At 42.0% G+C, this 22,975-nt stretch overlaps 1 protein-coding gene across 1 annotated transcript in view; it reads left to right on the top strand.

Moving 5' to 3' along the window:
- Positions 1-22,975, top strand: part of LOC124591296 ((E3-independent) E2 ubiquitin-conjugating enzyme) — a 234,699-nt gene that overhangs the window by 97,717 nt on the left and 114,007 nt on the right. The window contains exon 7 of the mRNA XM_047131723.1: positions 17,481-17,561. Within this exon, the coding sequence (XP_046987679.1) occupies positions 17,481-17,561 (81 nt within the window). The remainder of the gene's footprint in view (positions 1-17,480; positions 17,562-22,975) is intronic.

The raw sequence follows: 22,975 nt of genomic DNA, 5'->3' as shown, positions 1-22,975 counted from the left end.
TGCCTCCATCTCTGAGATTCCTACATGCTACCATTTTATAATTAATTATTAACAATCAGCTTTCATTAATAAATCAGATAGAACTTGATCTGTCTTCATTAATATTTAATGTACCATATATGTTACCAGCTTCCTCATAGTTAATTGCTTACGTGATTTTTCTTATGTTGTGGTAGTAAACAGTTCATTACCAAGTGCAGACTGCAAAATGTAGCCATGACAGTAGTTGTTCCGGAGGTAAAAACTAAATTGTTAACATCTGTCTTGCCTAGTTTATGTATTTTCCTCACCGAATTGCTTCACTTCTGCCTTTATGGCTTAACCCCAGTGTTTTCGTGACTGTTCAGTTCTGTTTTCATTTTCTGATGTAACTGTATTGCATTTTCTGTCAGTTTTAATACATTTTGTAATATTAAATAAGAGTTTGTAACATTATCATCATTACGTGAAGCTTATCCGTATTGGAAAGCCCTGTACCTTTTACTTGTGAATACAGTTAACATTGGGAATGGGAATAACTGGAAGAAAAATAAAACTGATTAATCTGTGTGTGTGTGTGTGTGTGTGTGTGTGTGTGTGTGTGTGTGTGTCCAGAATCTTTTGCTCTGACATGTCTGAATAAAATCTTCTCGGTTTTGAAGCTGCATCAATTCAGATCAAATACTTGAGCTTTCGATGACTCTCTCTGCCATCACCATCAGGAGGAAAACTCATTGACTGCTGGAGCTGGTACAATTTTCTGCTTACATAAGCACTGTTGCAGTCTCTGGTACCACTCAGAGAGGGCTGAAATGACACATGCACAGAAGGCGAGTTGGGCAACGCTTAGCGGATCTGGCCCACCAGAAGACTGAGTGACATCAAGTGGTGCGAAGGGCCAATGCCACATTCGAAACTGCTGCTTCACCTCCTGACAAGTGTCAGGATCCATCTTTGCTTTCTTTTGATATCCGGTGGATGGCCCCATATGCTACTAAATGTTTACCCTTGGTCTCTCTTAAAATTGTTGTTGTTTATTTTAATCTCATTTGCCTTCTTTATAACAGAATCTCAGCATGTTGATGTGTGAACCAAGGCTCTAGTGTTTCCAAACTGTGTTTTGTGTCCATTTTCTGGGTACTGCTCAGCTATGGTGAACTTGTCAAGCTCACTTTGTGTAATATGTCACTCCTGCTCATACAACACGCTGCTATTGTGCGAATAGTTTGACCTGTATAGGTGCTGCGGCATTCACAAGGGACAATACACACACCTGGCGTACGAAGAGCAATGTCACTTTCATCAGGGCATAGCATATAAAGGAGGCAACTGAGATTAGAAGAAACAGCAACAACTGTTTCAAATGTGCTGCTGGTCTCTCACACCACCTGACAATAGTCAGTCCACTAGCAGACCATAACTGCTGAGTCAGCAACTCACCTTCCACACTTATGTCATTACAGGCCTCTATGATTTGTGTTAGAGGCTGCAATCGTGGCTGTGTAACCAAGAAACCGTGCCAGCCAGGCAGTGAGTGGTTTTTACTGCTTATGATGGTGGTGACGATAGCTATTGAAAGCTCGAGTATTTTACTCGAATTGACATGGCTTGAAAAGTGAGTAGATTTAGTTCTTTGTGTGTGTGTGTGTGTGTGTGTGTGTGTGTGTGTGTGTGTCTCTCCTTTTCATCATTTATTTGTTGTTGTTGTGTCTAAATTGACATGGTGTGAGTCTGATTTAAATTTGATATATTCAGTGATGTTTTTGGGATCTGTTGTTATCAAAAACCTCTTGTTGCGCACTATCTAGAGACTTTATAGTGTCACATTTCCTAATACTCACCACTATAAATCGATGATCTAATACAGGCTGTGAGTGCACCGTTTTGCATCGTATTTTGAGGTATTGATGAAATGTGGTCCATTGTGAGAAAATGAGGAGTTCAAAGCTGCCCAGTTTCTAGCCCCTGGCTACCAGCCAAATTACTTCATGTGCCATCAGTTGCTGATGCTTTAAACATATGAAATGCATTCCTTACCCCAAAGACATGTAGCTGCGAAGACAGAAGAGACACTGAAATATAAAATACTCACACACACACACACACACACACACACACACACTGCTAGAATTGTAATAGGTTAGAATATATGAATACAAAACAGGCTACTTGAGTGGACATCTCTAGAAGAATACTAACATTATTCTTGCAAAACCCTCGTCGATAAATGTAGAAAACCAGTATTTGAAGAAGAATGTGAAACAATTCATACATGTAAGATGATTAGTGGAGTGTATGCTCAGGCATAAAGAGTCATTTTCCCCCTCAACCCTACTCAATTAGAGTAGGACAGAAAACTTCTTGCCAGATTAAAGCTGTGTACTGGTCTGAGACTCAAACGTGGGACCTTTGCCTTTCACGTGCAGGTACAATCCAGCAAATCGAGGCGCACACCCTGCTGCGGTGTGAAAAAATTCATTTCTGAGTAGGGCATATGTTCATGGGCATTTCTTTTTTTCTTTCTTTTTTTTTTTTAATTTCTTTAATGATTTATTCGTCCTGAAAAGCTTAGTCATAGCACCCTCTTCTACATCTAATGAACATCTAATATGGTATCCAGCACTTAGAAATAGTTAATAATAATAATAATAAATTGCTAACATGTAAATTTAGGCTCAAATGTGGCAGCAATAGACGGTGGAGATGAGATTGGAGGGGGGGGGGGGGGGGGTAGGAGACTGATATAATAGACTGATATAATAACTGGCAGGTCGATAGACACACAAACAAACACAAACATACACACAAAATTCAAGCTTTCGCAACAAACTGTTGCCTCAACAGGAAAGAGGGAAGGAGAGGGGAAGACGAAAGGAAGTGGGTTTTAAAGGAGAGGGTAAGGAGTCATTCCAATCCCGGGAGCGGAAAGACTTACCTTAGGGGGAAAAAAGGACAGGTATACACTCGCACACACGCACATATCCATCCACACATACAGACACAAGCAGACATATTTAAAGACAAAGAGTTTGGGCAGAGATGTCAGTCGAGGCAGAAGTGTCACTTCTGCCTCGACTGACATCTCTGCCCAAACTCTTTGTCTTTAAATATGTCTGCTTGTGTCTGTGTGTGTGGATGGATATGTGCGTGTGTGCGAGTGTATACCTGTCCTTTTTTCCCCCTAAGGTAAGTCTTTCCGCTCCCGGGATTGGAATGACTCCTTACCCTCTCCTTTAAAACCCACTTCCTTTCGTCTTCCCCTCTCCTTCCCTCTTTCCTGATGAGGCAACAGTTTGTTGCGAAAGCTTGAATTTTGTGTGTATGTTTGTGTTTGTTTGTGTGTCTATCGACCTGCCAGCGCTTTTGTTCGGTAAGTCACCTCATCTTTGTTTTTATATATAATTTTTCCCACGTGGAATGTTTCCTTCCATTATATAGACTGATATAATAGACTGAAAAGTGGAAAGAAAAGATAATGAATTGTAATTGGCAGAAGCAGTGAACATTTATTTTACTGTTTGACAGAGAAATGGTCATGTATTTTGATATATGGCCATATTTTGAGGGAAAAGTTACAACACTGACAAAAGGTAGTGCTCCTGCTTTTTCTTAAAAGCAGTAGGAGATTTAATTGTGCTTAGAGAACAGTGTAGCATGTTCAATAGGCATACAGCAGCAATTGAGTAGTAGCTTGAGAATGTTTTTCTTTTATTGATGCGTACCAGATAAATGAGACCTCATGTTGTGATTTTTTGATGATAGGTACTTGATCAGTAACATGAAGTATTGGATCATGTCCGTACTAAGAGGCTGATGAACTAGAGCGTACGGTAATCACATTACTTATCGTATTTATCCTAATTGGGCATATGATTCAATGACATTGTCAGACAGACAGATGTTGTAGGTGCAGTGTGCACATGTATTCGTAGTTCATTCGAACCATCCAGATGTTTCCCTGCTTTTGTTGTCTTGGGTTAAATTGTAAAAGAGAAGGTGTAGCAGAAAGAGGGACTGCACAAGTTTACATTTCATATTCTCAAGAAATGTACGGTACAGTATCTGATAAAAAGTATCTGGACAGTTATGAATGGTCATTAATATGGGATGTGCCCATCATCTGCTTTTATCGCATCTGGAACTTTGTTGGAGTCACTTTCAATGAGTTGTCTGAACATCTTTGGAGTAGCAGCTCATTATTCCTCGAGAGCCAGATCCAGAGAAGGGAGTGATACTGGATTCAGGGTTCTGGAGTGATGTCTACATTATTGGGTCATGTCAAGACTCTGGCCAGTCAGTCCATTTCAGGAATGTCCACAAACCATTGCCCACACAGATGCTGCTTTATGACAGCATGCAATTCTATGCTGATACAGTCAGTCATCATCTCTGAACTGATCCTCTATTGTAAACAGTACACATTGGTGTCAAATGTGATATGCACTTACCACTACTTTGCCAAGTATAGGTATTTCTCAATAATAGTTCATTGTAGGAATCGGATCAGGCAAGCAAGAAAGGTAGAGGTGATACAGCAGTGAAAAAGGTCTGAATGGAACAGAGTCTGGCACAATTAGCCCTTCTGTCACTGGCTATTGTCTCACATGTAAATGAGTTGTATATTAGGGGAAAAGAATGTTTGAGGTGAAAAGCAGTAAAATTAGGTCACTTAAGTTTCAAGGCCATTTATTTCTCTGTGGGCTTTCTTCCTTAGTGGCTTTAATACTCTTCCATGTAATTCCCAGTATAAGTGCATTTTGTTCTTTGCAGCATTATTTTTATTATAAGATATGCCATTTCCTCAGTAGGTAAAGTCTGGTTTGCTTTCAATAGGGTCACTCCCTCTGATGGAATTACTTCAGCTTTGTAGGTGAAAAATTTTGGTGTGTGTTTGTTTGCAGTAAATTCAGGCTTAAGCCTAGGACCTGCAGTTCATTTTATGTTTTCCCATTTTTATTATCTAGAAATAAAATGGTCCTCAGTTGCCACCAATGTCACACTGTAAATTCATAAATTTTGTCCATCCACATTTTAAGAATTTTGTTGATAAAAGGTTAAACAGTAGAAGTTATACTGGGTACAAGCCCTTGTTTCAAACCTTCATTATTCTTTGAATTCTGTAAGAATGCTTTTCCAAGAGTATAGGTAGGTTGGCTTTTCTTTGATCCAGTATCTCCCATACATCTTTCTTTCTTATATAATGATAAGCTTTTTCTCAGGAAAATGATCTCTCTCTCTCTCTCTCTCTCTCTCTCTCTCTCTCTCTCTCTCTCTCTCATGTGCATGTGCATGCGTGCACACACACACACACACACACACACACACACACACACACACACAATGATAACACAACAATACAATACAGTGGTATTGTTATCAAACAAGGTGAGGTGGAGGTGTTAAGACACTGGGCTTGCATCTGGAAAGAAAGTGGTTCAAATTTTCCTCAAGCCATCCACATTATGGTTGTCCATGGTTCCTTGGAAAAGGACATGACCAATTTCTTTTCCTGTACTACTTTTATTTGAACTTGCGCTCTGTCTCTAATGACGTTGTCATTGGTGGGACATTAAAGCATAATCTTTATTCCTTTCTTCCTTCCTTAATGTGTTACCATCTAATTTCACACAATGCTGTGTACTTTTCACTGCTAAATTGGAATCCCTAATTGGCAGAAAAGATTTACAAGGCTATACCTCATAATTAAGTCGCTGACATCTGCAGTTTTCACAAGTCTTGATTAAATTAATATTTCCATCCTTTAAGCATAGCTGTTTTAACGTGGCATTCAGTTTCTTAGATTGTGTCAACCATCTACCGAGTCTGTCAAAAACATAGCAAAAATGTGTATTTCATGGAATAATGACAAGGTTGTGGCTATACAAAACCCACTGTTATCAAAAATAATTGAACTATGATGTAAATAATGGAACACTGCAAATTATACTAGAGTCTTGTTTGAGATTAGGCTGTGAAGATGTGTAAGACAATTGTTCACAGCACCAAATAAAGAGAGATTCTGCAGAAAAATGAAATGATCAGAGTTGGAAACAGGAAATTATGTATTTTATATCACATGGAAGACCTTAGGATTCATCCTATTTCAATTGTTTACTTTATAGTGTTGTAATAGACAGACAATTTTTTATAATTTTTGTACTTTTAGAAAAATGTTGGATTTGTGAATAACCCAGTTGGAACTGAAATGTCAGCCACTGTGTGTGTGTGTTCAAAGATCTCCTACATGATGTATCCCAGTGGAGTACAAAAAGTACAACTGGGTTGAACAATTTTCATTACGCTTGTCACATGGTACACACACAAGAAATGAGTATTCTAAACAATTTTATTTCTTTTGTGTCAGGTTGGTATAAAATACAGGGAAAAAAAATGTAGACCGCAGAATAGAAAGCTAAATTGTTTTACAAAGGAAGCAGATGCTCACAAACTTAGAGCAACTCTTTTGAGGTTGGAGGCATATGTACCTCAAGAGTATTCTTCATGTGGCCAGACAAGGTTTTCAGTCCAGAATTTATAATGTGTGCATCAGATGTAATGGTATGTTAATTTAGGGGTTAGTGTATTTAATCCACTAAAAACACTTCTCAAAGTATTTGTACTAAATTATCCCCATTAAAAGGTAAATTCTACTGTTACATGCAAAGGGCAGCAATTATTATAGGAAATCTGCAGAAACACAACTTGTGTGTCATTAAGTGCTAAATACTTTCACACACTGAAAGTGTGGGATACACAGTATTGCCATCTGTGTCATTGTTTTTCTTCTAATTGTAGAACAGATTAAAGCTTATTTGTTAAAAGAAACACATTTGCATCTAATGACTTTATACTATGGGTCTACACACTTAAAAATTCAGGCTTGTATGAAATATTTAGAGATGAGGAGTGACACAAGCTGCAGCATCATGGTCTTCACATGTATACCTTGATTTTAACACTGTCCATTTTTAGTGTGCACAATTATTGTAAATTTCTTTTCTGCTGTTTTCTTCTGCACTCACCTAATGACCTCTACTCTTGCTTTGATATTTTGCATGTGTAAGTTCCTTCATTAATAGTGGGTGGAAATCTCCAGTATAATCTCTATGGCCAGTAACTAATTTGTAAAGTGTGTGTAGTGTATAGTACTGCTATATCATTGATGTAAAAGGGAAACTACTTCTACTGTTCTAATGTGTCTTTATTGTTTGTGTTAGACTTGAAAGATAATACCAGTTGTATTAGCAGATCCCATGACTTTATTGCATTTTTGACACTGTATTTCGTTTGTCATCTATATGCATACTCTGCAAACCATAGTGAAGTGCTAGACAGAGGGCGCTTAGCATGGTGGTACTACATGTTAAGAGTTCTTTCCTGTTCCAATCACATATGGAGTGCAGGAAGAATGACTACTTAACTGCCTTTGTGCACACTGTAATAGTCTTAATTTTGTCTTCATTGTCCCTATGGGACTGATACTTAGGGACTGAATAATATCGGGATTACATTCGTAATGCTGGGTCTGGAAATTTTATAGTATGGTATTTTTAAGTGTGTAGCATTACATTTCTGAGCATTTAAAGTTTGTTGCCAATCTCTGCACCACTTTGAAACCTTATCAAGCTCTAACTGAACATTTGTGTAGCTTTTATCAGACAGTACTTCATTATAGATAACTGCATCATCTGGGAACAGTATGAGGTAACAATTAACATTTTGTGCAAAGATAATTAATCTGCAAAACGAACAGCAAAAATCCCAGAATACTTTCCTGGGGCACACTTGAAGTTACTTGTACGTCTGTCAATCACTCTCATTCAAGATAACATACTGTGTCCTCCCTGTCAAGAAATCCTTAATCCAGTCACAAATTTTGCTTGATATGGTGTGATACTGAGTCAGCTGCTTTCCAGAAGTCAATAAATACTACATCTGTGTTATTTCCTTTATCCATGGCTTTTAGGATGTTGTTTGAAAAAAAGCAGTAGGAGCTATCTTGGCTGCAAATTCTGCACAAAATCTTACAAGGACCTATCAGGCCTTGGAGTCATGTTTGATTTAGCTGTTCCTCAACACAACTGACACTAATATCATTCATGTCTGCAGTGATGTGAGAAGTAAACTGGGACATACATATATATCTTCCTTAGTAAATGAACATTAGATGATAGAGTCCATACTTCTTCTTTTTCTTTGTGACCCTCAGTTTTTATTTCCTGTTTCTATCTAGTGTGTCTGGACAGTAACTTCGGTGCAACTGACAGCCTATACATATGATCAGAATTTCTTTGGGGTTTGGAAGAGGTCTTTTTGATACAATCCTATTACAGATAATTATTGCAAGCTTCTTATGTTGCCCTCAGCCAAAGACTTTTCATTCAGCATGTCGTTATGGCCCCAATTATGCAGTATTTTCTGTTTCATTGAAAGTTTCTCTACAGTAACTGCATACTATGGAACATCCCTCCCATAATGAACTGTGCTACTAGGTACGTATCTATCCATTGTATGGTCAACCACATTTTTAAATCTGAGCCACACTACTTCCGCATGCCCCAGCCCAGAGGTAAATGTACTGATTTTCTTTGAGATGTGACGAGACTGCATCTTTATCCAACTTAGTAAATGGGTAAATCTTCTAACTAAATTTAGCTGCACTTTGTACCTTAGTAGTCATTGTTGTACAACTTTCTCGTGGTTGCTCATACCATTTTCAATATTGACATCCTGAAAGAGGTTAGGTAGGTCTGTTTGTTGCTAAATATATTTCCGCCATGAGTGGGCTCCTAAACTATATGTTGTAGGTAGTCATCTCTTCTTTCATTCTATCTTTATTAATAGTGGTAATGGTTTCAAAGGTATTGCTTGTTCCCAGCATTTAAACTTATCGTTTGTCACACCATTGAATCCCCCCAGGGGATCCACAACTCTTTTGTGGATACGTGCGTAGCGAGCACGGGGCCCCGAGCTAATGTGGCCTTCCTTCCTTTCCGGGCTGCATACCTTCCCTTTCCGCATCCTTCCCCATCCCCTGTCTTCACCCCCCCCCCCCCCCTCACCTCTTGCTCTTTCCTTCACTTTCTCCCCCTCTGGGAGTATGGTTTGCGCCTACGTCCGGAGACGGACGCTTGTAAACGTACCGCATTCTTCTTCTTCCTTGCTTGTATGTCTTCTTCCTTCCTTTGTCCCTCTCCTTTCCTTACCTCTTCTCTTTACCCTTTTCTCCGCTGCGGCGTTTGAGACCCCCTCTTCTTTCCTTTCCCTTTCTCTTTCTTCCTCCCTGTGCGTGTCTGAAGGCCGACCCACGCACTTCCATGCGTAGCCGGTGACGGGGTAACGCGTAATTCCCCGCCCCGGGTAGACAGGTAGGACACGTACGTACCCCCTGGTAAAGGCCAGGCCCAGGGAGGGGTGATTACCCGAGCTGATACCTTCCGAAAGTGCCGATTGGTCCCTCCGTCCGTATGTCGGGAGGTGTGACCTGAGGTGTGAACAATCACCTAAGGCGGGTGTGCCCTCGGTGAGGGCCCCCACAAGGGAGGAGCGCGCCATCGGAGACGCCGGTAATCATGGGGGATTCTTCCGCAATGGTTTCCTCACCTTCCACTATGTCTGCTCACAAACGTAAGTTCACTGAGTCTCAGCCACAGACGGTTCTTCCATCGTTGCCACAGTTCCTTGTTGTTTCTCGGTCTGACGAAGGTCACGACTTTTCCACGGTCAACCCTTTCATTATTCAGAAAGGTGTCGACGCAATTGCGGGTCCTGTAAAGTCTTGTTCCAGATTACGGAATGGTACCCTGTTGTTAGAAACACACAGTGCCCTCCAGGCTCAAAAATTGCTGCGTACTTCTCTGCTCCACACCTTCCCTGTCCGGGTGGAACCGCACCGTACCTTAAATTCCTCGCGTGGAGTCGTTTATACACGCTCCCTCGATGGATTGTCTGACGAAGAAATTCAGCACTACCTGTCTGACCAGGGCGTCACCGCTGTTCATCGGGTTATGAAAAGGGTTGACTCGAACATCATTCCAACCCGCACTGTCTTCTTGACTTTTGACAAAGTTCAACTCCCATCAAAAATCAAAGCAGGCTATGAGATAATTTCCGTTCGCCCTTACGTCCCAAACCCTACGCGTTGCTATCGATGTCAGCGGTTTAATCACACCAGCCAGTCCTGTTCCAATCCGGCCAAATGTGTTACGTGTGGCAGGGATGCCCATGAGGGTGCTTGTCCACCTCCATCCCCTCGCTGCATCAACTGTATGGGTGACCACGCTGCTTCCTCTCGAGATTGCCCTGTTTTTAAGGACGAAAAGCTGATCCAGGAAATAAGAGTGAAGGAAAAGGTGTCGACCTTTGCTGCTCGAAAGTTACTCGCCAGTCGACAGCCCACCGTGCCTCAGAAAGGAAAATACAGCGCTGTCCTTGCTTCTTCTCGGCCAACAAAGGAGGCGGCCACGCAGACTTGCGACCTCACATTTAGTACCACGGTCGTCAGATCGGCCAGCGCAAAGATCGCCCGTTCAACCTCACCTCTTTCGCCTGCCCACTCTATGGCTCACCCTTCGTCGGGTTCTGCTAAATCTCGAGCCCAAAAGTCAGACGCCAAGTCTACAAAAAAAGAGCATTCTCGTGAAGAGTTTTTACGTACTGCAACTTCACAACCATCGGTTCCTCCTTCATCTAAACATACCTCCAAGAAGGCTACGAAGAAACACAGTTCCTCTCCTTCTCCGCCAAGGCGTGTCCCATCTACAGCACCACCTGGCGGAAATCGCCCTCGGCCATCTTCTGTGTCGCCGAGGCGCACTGTTGGTGGCCGGTCAACTGGCCGATCGTTGGTGGCAGGAGCTGCTCCTGACCAACCTATGGATCAGGATCTTCTGCCTTCGACTGAATGCCATTCCATGCTGTCGGTCGCAAGCTCTGAGCAGTCGTTGAGTTGACAGCACCCTTGGTGCCGTTCCTCCATTTTCTGTTCACCCTATGTCCATTATCCACTGGAATATCCGCGGCATTCGCGCCAATCGGGAGGAATTGTCGATCCTCTTACGATCCTACTCGCCGGTCATCTTCTGTCTTCAGGAAACAAAGCTGCGTCCCCATGACCGCTTTGTTCTCCCTCATTTTCAGTCCGTCCGATATGACCTCCCCTCAGTTGAAGGCACTCCAGCCCATGGAGGACTCATGATTCTGCTCCATGATACTCTCCATTATCACCCAATCCCCTTAAACACTTCCTTCCAAGCTGTCGCCGTCCGTCTTTCCCTTTCTGGATACACGTTCTCTCTTTGTACGGTATACATTCCATCGTCTACACCAATGGCACGAGCTGATCTCCTTCATCTTCTTGATCAGCTTCCACCCCCCTATTTGCTGGTTGGGGACTTCAATGCCCACCACCCGCTTTGGGGATCTCCACATCCTTGTCCACGTGGCTCACTATTGCTAGACGTCTTCCACCAAGCGGATCTAGTCTGCCTCAACACTGGGGTCCCTACATTTTTGTCTGCCTCCACGGCAAATTTATCCCATTTGGACCTTGCGGTCGGTACTGTTCCGCTAGCTCGGCGCTTCGAATGGTTCGCCCTTGATGATACACACTCGAGTGACCACTTTCCATGTGTTCTTCGACTGCAGCCTCAACTGCCATATATGTGCTCGCGACGCTGGAAGTTTGCCCAAGCCGATTGGACACTTTTTTCGTCTCTAGCGACATTCGATGACTGTCGCTTTCCCAGCGTCGACGATGAGGTCACACATTTTACCGACGTTATTCTCACAGCTGCGGAACGTTCAATACCACGCACCTCCGAATTGCCCCGGCGCCCTCCAGTTCCTTGGTGGAACGAGGCCTGCCGTGACGCAATACGTGAGCGGCGACGTGCTCTTCGCATTTTCCGTCACCATCCAACTTTGGCCAACTGTATCCGATATAAGCAGCTCCGTGCGCGATGCCGTCGCGTCATCCGCGATAGCAAGAAGGCAAGCTGGAAATTCTTTACTAGCTCATTTAACAACTTCACTCCCTCCTCGGAAGTTTGGAGTCGGCTTCGACGGTTCTCAGGCGCGCCTAGTTTCTCCCCGGTCTCTGGGCTCACTGTCGTGCATGATACCTTAGTGGACCCCGTCGCAATTTCTAACTCATTGGGTCAGCACTTTGCTGAGATTTCGAGCTCTTCAAATTACCCGCCAGCGTTTCTCCCGAAGAAACGTGCAGCAGGAGTGCGGCATCCTGCTTTCTCCTCTCAAAATCGCGAAAGCTACAATACTGTTTTCTCCATGCGCGAACTCCAACATGCACTCTCTACTTCTCGCTCCTCCGCCCCAGGACCGGATGGTATCCATGTCCAAATGTTGCTGCATTTATCAACCCATAGCCTGCGTCACCTTCTTCGCCTTTATAATCGAATTTGGACCGACAGTACCTTTCCCAGGCGATGGCGGGAAGCTATTGTCGTTCCCGTTCCGAAACCTGGAAAGGACAAACATCTCCCCTCTAGCTATCGCCCCATTTCTCTCACGAGTAGTGTCTGTAAGGTTTTGGAGCGTATGGTGAATTACCGTTTAGCTTGGTGGCTGGAGTCCCGCAGTCTTTTAACACCAGCCCAATGCGGATTCCGAAAGCATCGTTCCGCTGTTGACCATCTTGTTGCTCTCTCCACTTATATCATGAACAATTTTCTCCGGAAACGCCAAACGGTAGCAATATTTTTTGATCTGGAGAGAGCGTACGATACCTGTTGGAGGACAGGCATCCTCCGCACACTGTTCTCTTGGGGCTTTCGAGGCCGGCTGCCCCTTTTTCTTCGCGAATTTATGGCAGAGCGCACATTTAGGGTGCGGGTGAACACTACTCTCTCCCGTACTTTCTCCCAAGAAAACGGGGTACCCCAGGGCTCCGTGCTGAGTGTTGTACTGTTTGCCATCGCCATTAATCCAATTATGGATTGTCTCCTTCCTGATGTCTCGGGCTCCCTCTTTGTGGACGATTTTGCGATCTACTACAGTTCTCAAAGGACCAGCCTTCTTGAAAGACGTCTTCAAGGATGTCTCGATCGCCTCTACTCGTGGAGCATTGAAACCGGCTTCCGTTTCTCACCCAGTAAGACCGTTTGTGTTAATTTTTGGCGACGTAAGGAGTTTCTTCCGCCCTCCTTACATCTAGGTCCTGTCAACCTTCCGTTTTCCGACGTCGCTAAATTCTTGGGTCTTATGTTTGACAGAAAACTGTGCTGGTCCTCCCACGTTTCCTATCTTTCGGCTCGCTGTCTGCGTTCCCTTAACACCCTCCGTGTCCTGAATGGTACCTCTTGGGGAGCGGACCGGGTGGTCCTTCTCCGCCTCTATCGCGCCTTAGTGCGCTCGAAATTGGATTATGGAAGCATAGTCTACTCCTCTGCTCGGCCGTCTATTCTTCGGCGTCTCGACTCTATCCACCACCGTGGATTACGTTTAGTGTCTGGAGCTTTTTACACCAGCCCTGTGGAAAGCCTTTATGCTGAGACTGCTGAACCTCCGCTGTCCAATCGGCGGGCAGTCCTTCTGAGTCGTTATGCTAGCCATCTGTCTTCCATGCCTGCTAATCCAGCCCATAACCTTTTTTTCGACGCCTCCTTTGATGTCGGGTATGCAGGCCGCTCCTCCTCCCTACTACCCCCGGGAGTCCGCTTCCGTCAACTGCTCCATTCTCTTTCCTTCCGCTTTCCTAAAACCTTCTTGACAACTTGGGGTACAGCACCGCCTTGGCACCGTCCCCGGATCGACTTGCTCAGAGACCTATGTCAATTTCCCAAAGATGGTACCCCTACACTTGTTTACCGTTGGGCATTTGCTGCTCTATGTGCACAAATGACGGAAGCCACATTTATTTACACCGATGGCTCGAAAACATCGTTAGGTGTAGGGAGTGTCTATATTGTTGGCGACACCCCAAATCACTTTCGGCTTCCCGACCAGTGTTCGGTTTATACTGCAGAGCTTTACGCTGTTCTCCAGGCTGTCCACTACATCCGCCGCCATCAGCGGATACAGTACGTAATCTGCTCAGATTCTCTCAGCTCTCTCCTAAGTCTCCAAGCTCTTTACCCTGTGCACTCTCTGGTCCACCGGATTCAGGACTGTCTGCGCTTGCTCCACCTGGGGGGCGTCTCAGTGGCGTTCCTCTGGCTCCCGGGACACGCTGGTATCTGTGGAAATGAGGCGGCCGATATAGCGGCCAAGGCTGCAGTCACTCTTCCTCGGCCAGCTCTTCAGTCTCTTCCGTTTACCGATCTACGGAGCGGTTTATGTCGCCAAGTTACTCATTTATGGCATGCGCATTGGTCAACACTTCCCCACAATAAATTGCGGGAAGTGAAAGCCGTTCCTTGCGCTTGGACCTCTTCCTCCCGAACGCGTCGTCGGGAGGAGGTAATTTTAGCTCGACTCCGGATAGGGCACTGTCTTTTTAGTCATCGACATCTTTTAAGCGGTGATCCTCCCCCACTCTGTCCCCACTGCTCTCAGCTGTGGACGGTCAGACACCTTTTAATTGAATGCCCCTATTTTAATCCGTTACGCTCCCGTCTACAGCTATCGCCTGATCTATCGTCGATTTTAGCAGATGACACGCGCTCAGCTGACCGCGTTCTACAGTTTATTAGTGACAGTGAAATGACGTCAGTCATTAGAAGTTTTTTTTTTTGTGGACAACCAACCCCTTTCTATAGTGGACTTTTAAGCATTCCTTCTGCCTTTAGTTTCTCCAATTTTCTGACTATGTTTCCATTGCTGCTGATTTTAAATTTCGTTTTTTTCCCGTTTTCTACGTCACGGGCTGGGCGCTAATGACCATAGAAGTTTTGCGCACAAAAAAAAAAAAAAAAAAAAAAAAAAACACCATTGAATATCAGAATTTTATCTGTGCACTTGAATTATGTCACTAGGCTTTCTTCTCAATTCATATTTTCATTTGTTTCTTGTTTTTCTTGTCTGTTCCAAATACTACAATACAGTTCACTAAAAGTCTACAGTATCTTTGTACGGATCACTGTTGCTACAATATCTAGTTAGTTCCAAAAGTTAATAGTCCTGATAGTCTTGACAATGCACTATACAGTCATGCACTATTATCTATCAAAACATGTGGTGCATCTGAAGTGCTCGGTGATACAAATTTGTGTGTGCTATGGTAGGAATGTGGTGGAAATGCATTCAGTGACAAATATGAAGCGCTCAGTTATACAAGTTTATGTGTGCAATGATGGAAATGTGGCAAAAACTACAAATGTCATCAGCTGGACGAAAACTCTGAAAACAAGTACTCCAAACCGACATTTACCGTAAGTCACATCCCAGTGCAAATCTGTAATGCAACAATCTATGTGACATGATTATAATTATGTATCATTTATATTTTAGGACAACTAATCAGTAAAAAATGCACCACAAGTTCTAATGAAAGCCGTCTGACGATGAATTGTAATGATTCGAAACCAGTAACAGCACCTTTTGAATAAAGGAACTTGAAGTAAATTTGTGGCATGTTGCTGTCTCACCACCATCAAATAGTATTATATTTCAATGCTAGATGTTACAGAAGTTGAAAGAGCTTCATTTTGAAGGGATTAAAATTAAATGCAATATGGCAGTATTGGTTGGGATATCCCATGAGGTGGATTCAACTGCTGAGCTGGAAGTGGTGTTCTTCACCCCTCATTTTCAATACTATGATCAGAAGTGCAGCATTTTTAGAAGAAATAAAAATTTATCTTGTGACAAGGCAACATCGGCAACATCAAATGAGTGTTATAAATTCATTTTTCTTCCTACTGACTTATGAAGACATGAAATGAAGCAACAGATACCTTATCAGAATTAATGTCTTCTCATTTCACAATGTGAGTAAGGTTAGATAAACTCTCACAAGTATGCCTATAAAATCTAGTGCATTTTGCCATGTTTTTATTAGGTCACTTTCTTGTCTCTCTTTTTGTTCGGTGCAACTTTTGCAGTTAATTTAAACTAACTTCCTGATGGGCTAGACACTTGAAACTATAAAAATAGCTCAGTATTGGATGACAGTGCAGTATTAATTTGTTGTCTTACCTGTCTATTTGGCAGGTGTGAAAAAGATTGCTAATGCCTGACATACAGGTTTCCCAGCACAACTATTGTGTTGTGTGGGTAGTGTCAGAATGTATTTCTGGAGTTATGCACGAGGATGGGGATGACTGATTGAGAATGGAGAGGAGCAGGTAGACAGATCAAGGTGGGAGGTCTAGATGGACAAAGAGAGGGCTGAGAAGGAGATGGTCAGAAAGAGGAGAAAGGGGAAGATGGACCGAGAAAAGGGAAAGAGGGAGAAACAGATCGAGACTGGTGGAGGAGGATCTAGAGTGGGGAGGGGGGGGGGGGGGAGGATATGGCAGAGATTGAGGTGGTAGGAAGAGACAGACAGAGAGTGGGAGTAAGAGGGTATGGCTGAGGTTGAGGTGGTGGGAACAGACAGACAGGGAGTGTGGGTGGGGGGGATGTGTACAATATGTGTGACACAAGTGTACAAGGATGAAGCCATGGGTAGAAAGCTAGTAATGGAATAGAAATCATATAAAAATTATATAAAATTAATTTTGCTCACTTCTTTATTTTGTAGGAAAATAACAATTAATGATCTATTATTAGTAGATAGGTATAACAGTATTCTATTGCAGATATTATCAGGTGGAAAAAGCACTGCAATAAACAGGAAATATAACACTTCTCTCTTATAATGTCATCAGTATGTTAAAAATCCACTGGAAAGTTTCATACATGCAAGCAAAAAAAACCATAAAATAATTATTTAAACAAAAGTAAAATTTTAGTATACCACATTTTTAAATCAGGCTAAGAAGTATAAAATAATTCTCCTAGCCCCATACAGATTTCTAGGACAGGAGAGAACCAGAGGAGGGGATAGGACTATATAAGTGAGCTGGAGGAATACTGGGTTGTACGAGGCTGGAGTTGGGAGCAGGGTAGAGGCAGGTGGGGCACAGGGTATAGTGAAGGTTGGGGTGAAGGGAGTTACAGGAACAAAGGATATGTTGTATGAGGAGTTCTCACTTGTGCAGTTTGGAATTGCTGCTGCTTTTTGGCGGTCATTGAAGAACAGCGCACCATGTTTCCCAGGATTATCAGCAACCAGGGGACCCAATTCTCTCTAGGCTGCAGTATGGTGGCTGCCATTCACATGGATAGACAGCTTGTTAATGGTCATTCCCATGTAGAATGCTGCATGATGTTTCGATTAGCACAATAACCAGCTGTCTGTCCACATGAATGGCCACTACAAAATTGTGGCCAAGAGACAGCCGGACCACCCAGTCGCCGACAATTTGAAGCTACATCAGTTAATTTACATCAGATTTTCATCTTTTATGTACATTGTTCCTTCAACAGATCTCGCTCCTGTTATATCATCTGATGTTGCCAACTCACTCACCACTTTCTCATTTCCATTCCTTTTACAGGAGGTAGATGGCTGAAGATACTTGCGTTCATCTTCTGGGCAGCTAAAATCGCTGAAGTTTTCATCTTCGCTATCACTTTTGGTCAGTAATTCCAACACTTATTTAACAGAGCAGATAATTTCGATTGACATGGCAAAAACCCAAATCACTTTGTAATTTATGGCCGGAACTACCTCTTTATCTGTGAACTAATCATACTAAAAACATCGTCTGTTGTACTTTCCCTGATTATCATTCTGATAGAATGATGTCATAATCGTGATGAGTACTATCTGTGTCAAAAGCTAAAGTTCCAACTATGCAGAATAACCTGAAAGTGGCAACAGTAGTAAAAGAATTACCATGTATTACAAAAGTGAACACAAGCATCACCCATCCCTCTTGTGGCACGATGTGCTTAAGATAATTTATCATACCCTTGGGCGTGAAAGGTCTTCAACTAGCAAATACACGTACCAACATTTTTGACTTCAGGGAATGTGATGATTCCGCTAAGGTAGGATGATACATCGAGTGACAGAACACTGCACCTTTCATCGTTTTGATTGGTCTTTAAAGAGCCTCAGCTTTGAACATTATAGAGTACCAACTAGCCTTCCATATTTCACAGTAATGTGCTAAAAGTTAATGGAAACAACAATGAGGAAGTATTTGCTGTTTGTATGTACCCTGGTTTTGTGATCCAACTGTTAACTATTAGCGTACACTTGGTACATTTCCCAACAGCTAACCTAAACACAAGGCAGGTAAAGAGCTCTTAGCTCAGTACAAAGGCATCTCTCTCTCTCTCTCTCTCTCTCTCTCTCTTTCTCTCTTTCTCTCTTTCTCTCTCTCTCTCTCTCTCATATTTTCAAAGCAAGCGCACACACACACACACACACACACACACACACTAACTTCAGTCAAATGACAACTTTATTTGAGGAGTATAATAGTTTGTACAAATTATTAAAGTTACTTTGAATTTATTTCATTAAAGTGGAATAAACTGGAATGCTGTGAAGTCATAAAAGTGTTTTGTGAACAGGTTATCAATAACATAAATTTAGATACAGTTTGTGAAGGTTTGTAAGAAGTGTACTCCTTCATTTCCCACAGTTATGGAATTGATGGGTGAAACCTAACATGACTGTACTTATGGAGATGACCCATGTGAAGGGTGATTGTGGAAGAAACGTAGGTCCACCACTTCATGCCAGAAAACGAAGCTGTCATTACAGAAGTGGATGGAAACAGATGGGTCTGCACAACATAGGGGATGGCTAAGTTGATTTTATCTGCTGGAGAGACTGTGGGCAGTATTTTCTGGGTTGCAAAAGGAATTCCTATGGAAAAGAGGACAGGGTTTATCCCAAAAGTTTCAAGAATAAAATTGTCCAGTTAACCAAAAGGGCTAGAGCAATGAAGTTTTCAAGAGGACTTGTGGTAAACGATCTTGGTTGATGAATACGACTTGGCTCAGTTGCTGTGATAGTGAGGGTCACATTTCATGCATAGTTTACTTTGGAGATGTTAAGATTCAAGACACAGCTGTTAATCGAGCGGTGATAGGCAATAACATTTTGCATTAAACTGAAGGGGGGGGGGGGGGGGAATCTGTCTCTGAGATGATGGGCAAGATCCGGGATTCAGGAAGCCTTTGGGGAAGCCAAGAGTTTGAGTCACAGATGATGATTCAGGAAGACCTAGAAAACTTTGATGGCAGTTGGGGGGTGGAAGGGGGGGGGGGGGAGTGCAGAAACTTTTGGACAGAGATCAACAACAGAGTGTAAGAATGATAGCAGAGGATTGCAATTTCCTGAAATTGAATGGTTATCACATTTTCAGAATTGTATTAAGGATGGGAAAGCTGTGCACAAAGGTGGTCCCAGAAGTGGTGACCGATGACCAGAAGGAAATCCTTCCTGGCAGATTAAAACTGTGTGCCAGGCAGAGACTTGAACTCGGGACCATTCCCTCAAGCTGGCAAGTGCTCTTACCAACTGAGCATCCAAGCACGACTCATGACCCATCCCCACAGCTTCAATTCTGGCAGTACCTCATCTCCTACATTCCAAACTTCACAGAAGAGCTTGGATAGCTCAGTTGGTAGAGCACTTGCCCATGTGAGGCAATGGTCCCTAGTTTGAGTCTGTCCGGCACACAGTGTTAATCTGCCAGAAAGTTTCATATCAGCGCATACTCTGCTGCAGAGTGAAAATCTCATTCTAGAATAAAATCTGTGTGCTGAAGTGTCAAGAGTTGTTGGAATGCTGAGAAAGTGGCGCTCATTTTCTGTGTGGGATAGTGACAGGCTTTGAGACATGGATTTTCGAGTACAGTCTTGAATCGTGTGTCGTCGTAGTGAGTAAAAGGCGCTGCATTAAAAAGGTTCCAGGTGACACTTCCAGCAAGCCATTGTGGACTGGGCTAACTGATGGCAGCAATACGTAGATGTGAAAAGAATGTACTTTAAATATTTTTTAGGTTTATTCTTGGGATGTTTGGGGCAGATACTGTGAAAAAATAATTGGCAAAAACTACATAAGTACTTTGGATCTACTTTATGAAAAAAAAAAAAAAATTCCGAAGAGGAGGCCTGGCCTCCATATGGAAAAATAATTGTTTCAGAAGGACAATTCACCTTCCCACAATTGATGCATTGGCAATAGAAAAGTTGGGAAGCTTGGAAGTAACAAAATGTTGTAACATCCTTCCTATTCCTATGTAAACGTTTTTAGTCAAGTGAAGATGAGTATATTACAGACATTCTATGATCACTTTTGAAGGATAATGTCTCTTCACTATTATAATATTGGCCATACTGCATTGACCGAAAAGTGACCTAGATTGAAAACGAAATACTTCTTTGATCCTTCCTGCTAGCCTGAGAGGTGGAGTGCTGTGAAAATGGACTTTTGTATGTAACCTGGAATTCATCACATTAATATATGGTGTGGTGCTAATCCTTTGTTGGAAAATAGTGACCCTGGCTGTTCTTATGGGTGTCATTTGTCTGTAGTGTGTTGTAAAAAAGATTTTCTTTTGCATGTACCCTACATCATACACACATCCTGTATATGTGATAACTAATCCTTATAGTTAAAGGTATCTGCATTTGATAAATGACTGATTCTTTAAAAAATATATCTGTGGTGCAGATGAAGTCTTCTTCCTCTTCCTCCCCACTTCTATTTTTATTTTCACATCAGTATCGGTCATTTGACATTCAGTGCTGAATTAAAGGTTTCATCTAGACTTTGCCTTGCATTGTGGTCTTCAGTGATACAGATATCTGTTACTGCATGTACTTTATATCGTCTATTCTACTTCCATTAGCTTAATACCTCTGTCTTTTTAATTAATTAATATATATTTATTTATTTCAGCAGAAAACTTCTTGATCCGTTTGCCACCCATAGCCTGGTTACATTTCTGCCCACCTCCATTTCAGTTTCATCTGCTCTGTTCCCTAATCATTTGTTTGTTTTCATATCTTTTGTAGTAAGATCCAACATGAATTTTTAATGCTCATTGAGCACTTCTGTTTTTGAATTGTCTTTGCATTACAGCCCACTTCTAAAAAAGTCAAGAATGGTAATACACTTAGATTGTTAGACAGGCTTGTATTATCTTTTCACACACATTAGAAGCTCAGTTTTGAAAATACTATTTAGTTTACTAAAAGGACTGCAGGCTGTTTTTACTCTTCTGTTTACTTCATTTGCTGTCCATCCAATACTTGTATTACCTGATTATATTTTTGTATCGGACCATGGCTCGAACCCTGCCTTCAGCAAGCACTCACAGCTTCACCTCTGCCAATGCCTGTCTCCTACTTTCTAAACTTCACAGACATTCTCTGCATACATTGTGAGATTAGCACTCCTGGCAAAAAGATTGGTAAAACCGTTGCCCGCAAAAGGTAAGGCCCTTAGTTCAGGGCCTGGTCTGGCACACAGTTTTAATAATCTGGCAGCAAGTTTCAAAACAGTGCACTCACTACTTCACAGTGAGAGATTCATTCTGTAGTTATATTAACTGCCCTTAATATTCATCAGCCGGTTCTGTGACTGTCTTAATTTGTACTATATTCCTTTCACCGTGTTCTCCTACATATTATAATGTTACTATTGTTGATTTTTTACCCTATTTCCAAACTTGCTCTAACTTCTTCCATTCATTTGTGAAGTTTATCGCACTAGAGACCTAACGGTGTCATCAGTAAAATGGTGATTTACTATACAATCATCGTGAAAACATATAATCATAGAATTCTTTCTCTATGTTCATTGTTTTCAAAATATTCTGTGAAACGCAAATTCACTCAGCATTTCCCAGTTCTGGTGGATTGATGGCCAGCAAGGTCTTAAAGGCCCTCGCAAGCGATCAAACATGTCTGACAAAGTCGCTTTTATCTAGCCATGGATTTGCCCAGCAAGCCCGTACATGTTCAGACAATGCTTGTCAGATTAACCTCAATTTGAAGCAGACGCTATTCGTGTTCATGTGTATTACGAGAGTAGTGAGAATGGCCACAAATGCGGACGAAGCAGTACTGGCATTGCCAAAGTCAATGTATTTAAAGAAGAAGAAGAAGAAGAAAGCAAGACTCTGGTCCACTGAATGGCTTAAAATGAGATATTTACCCGTGAAAATATGCTGAAGGGATATTACTCTCAGAACCCTATGATTACATCAACTTTATTCATATGGACAATGAAGCTCTTTAAAATTTACAAAGTCTCTCCTAAAAGAACAAACTAGTCTGTCAGGTTCACTCTTATCTAGCCACAGATGTGTCAAACAAGCCCGTACACATAGTAAGAAAGCTTGTCAATATAACCTTACTTTTGAAGCAGACACTTTTTGTGTATGCAGTATTTTGGCACTAGTGGGAATGGCTACAAATACAGATAAAGCAATTTAACATTGCCTCTGGTACTGTGTTTGAAGAAGAAGAAAACAAGACGCTGGTCCAGGGGATGGTTTAAAATGAGAAATGTACAACTGGAAATTTGTTAACAAAAATTTTTCATTCAGAACTTGATAACAGCAACATTTTGCAGATTGCAGTGAAATGTTTCAATCACTTGTTTAACGTTACGTCAGTGTCACATTGAAAAAGAAGGCAGAAGTATGCGAAAATTTATTCTCTTCTGCTTTGTCCTCTAATGATGGTTCATTAAAATACATGGGAACATATAGCCCACATCGCCCATGAAAGAGCTGGAGAACTTAAATTTCTTTTATTTCAATTCACTTTGCTTGTCTGTCACTGTATGCATAAAATGTTGATTTTATTCATAACCTCTTCATGCATAATATATGGCTGGGAAAGATATGGTACCACTACCATTTCAGTAATTGTCAGTGCTATTTTGGTTTTTACTTGATCGTAGTTTTCATAGTAGGGGAAACTAACAAACAGTGAGAGAAATTGTAATACAATAGTTTTTCACTAAACATTCGCAGCCAAACATTGGTACAAACAACATCCGCCATCTTGTCAGACT

Source organism: Schistocerca americana, chromosome 2 (genome assembly GCF_021461395.2).
Source record: "Schistocerca americana isolate TAMUIC-IGC-003095 chromosome 2, iqSchAmer2.1, whole genome shotgun sequence".
Taxonomy (NCBI): domain Eukaryota; kingdom Metazoa; phylum Arthropoda; class Insecta; order Orthoptera; family Acrididae; genus Schistocerca; species Schistocerca americana.
The sequence above is the reverse complement of the archived record's forward strand: the minus strand, read 5'-3'. Positions and strand labels throughout refer to the sequence as shown.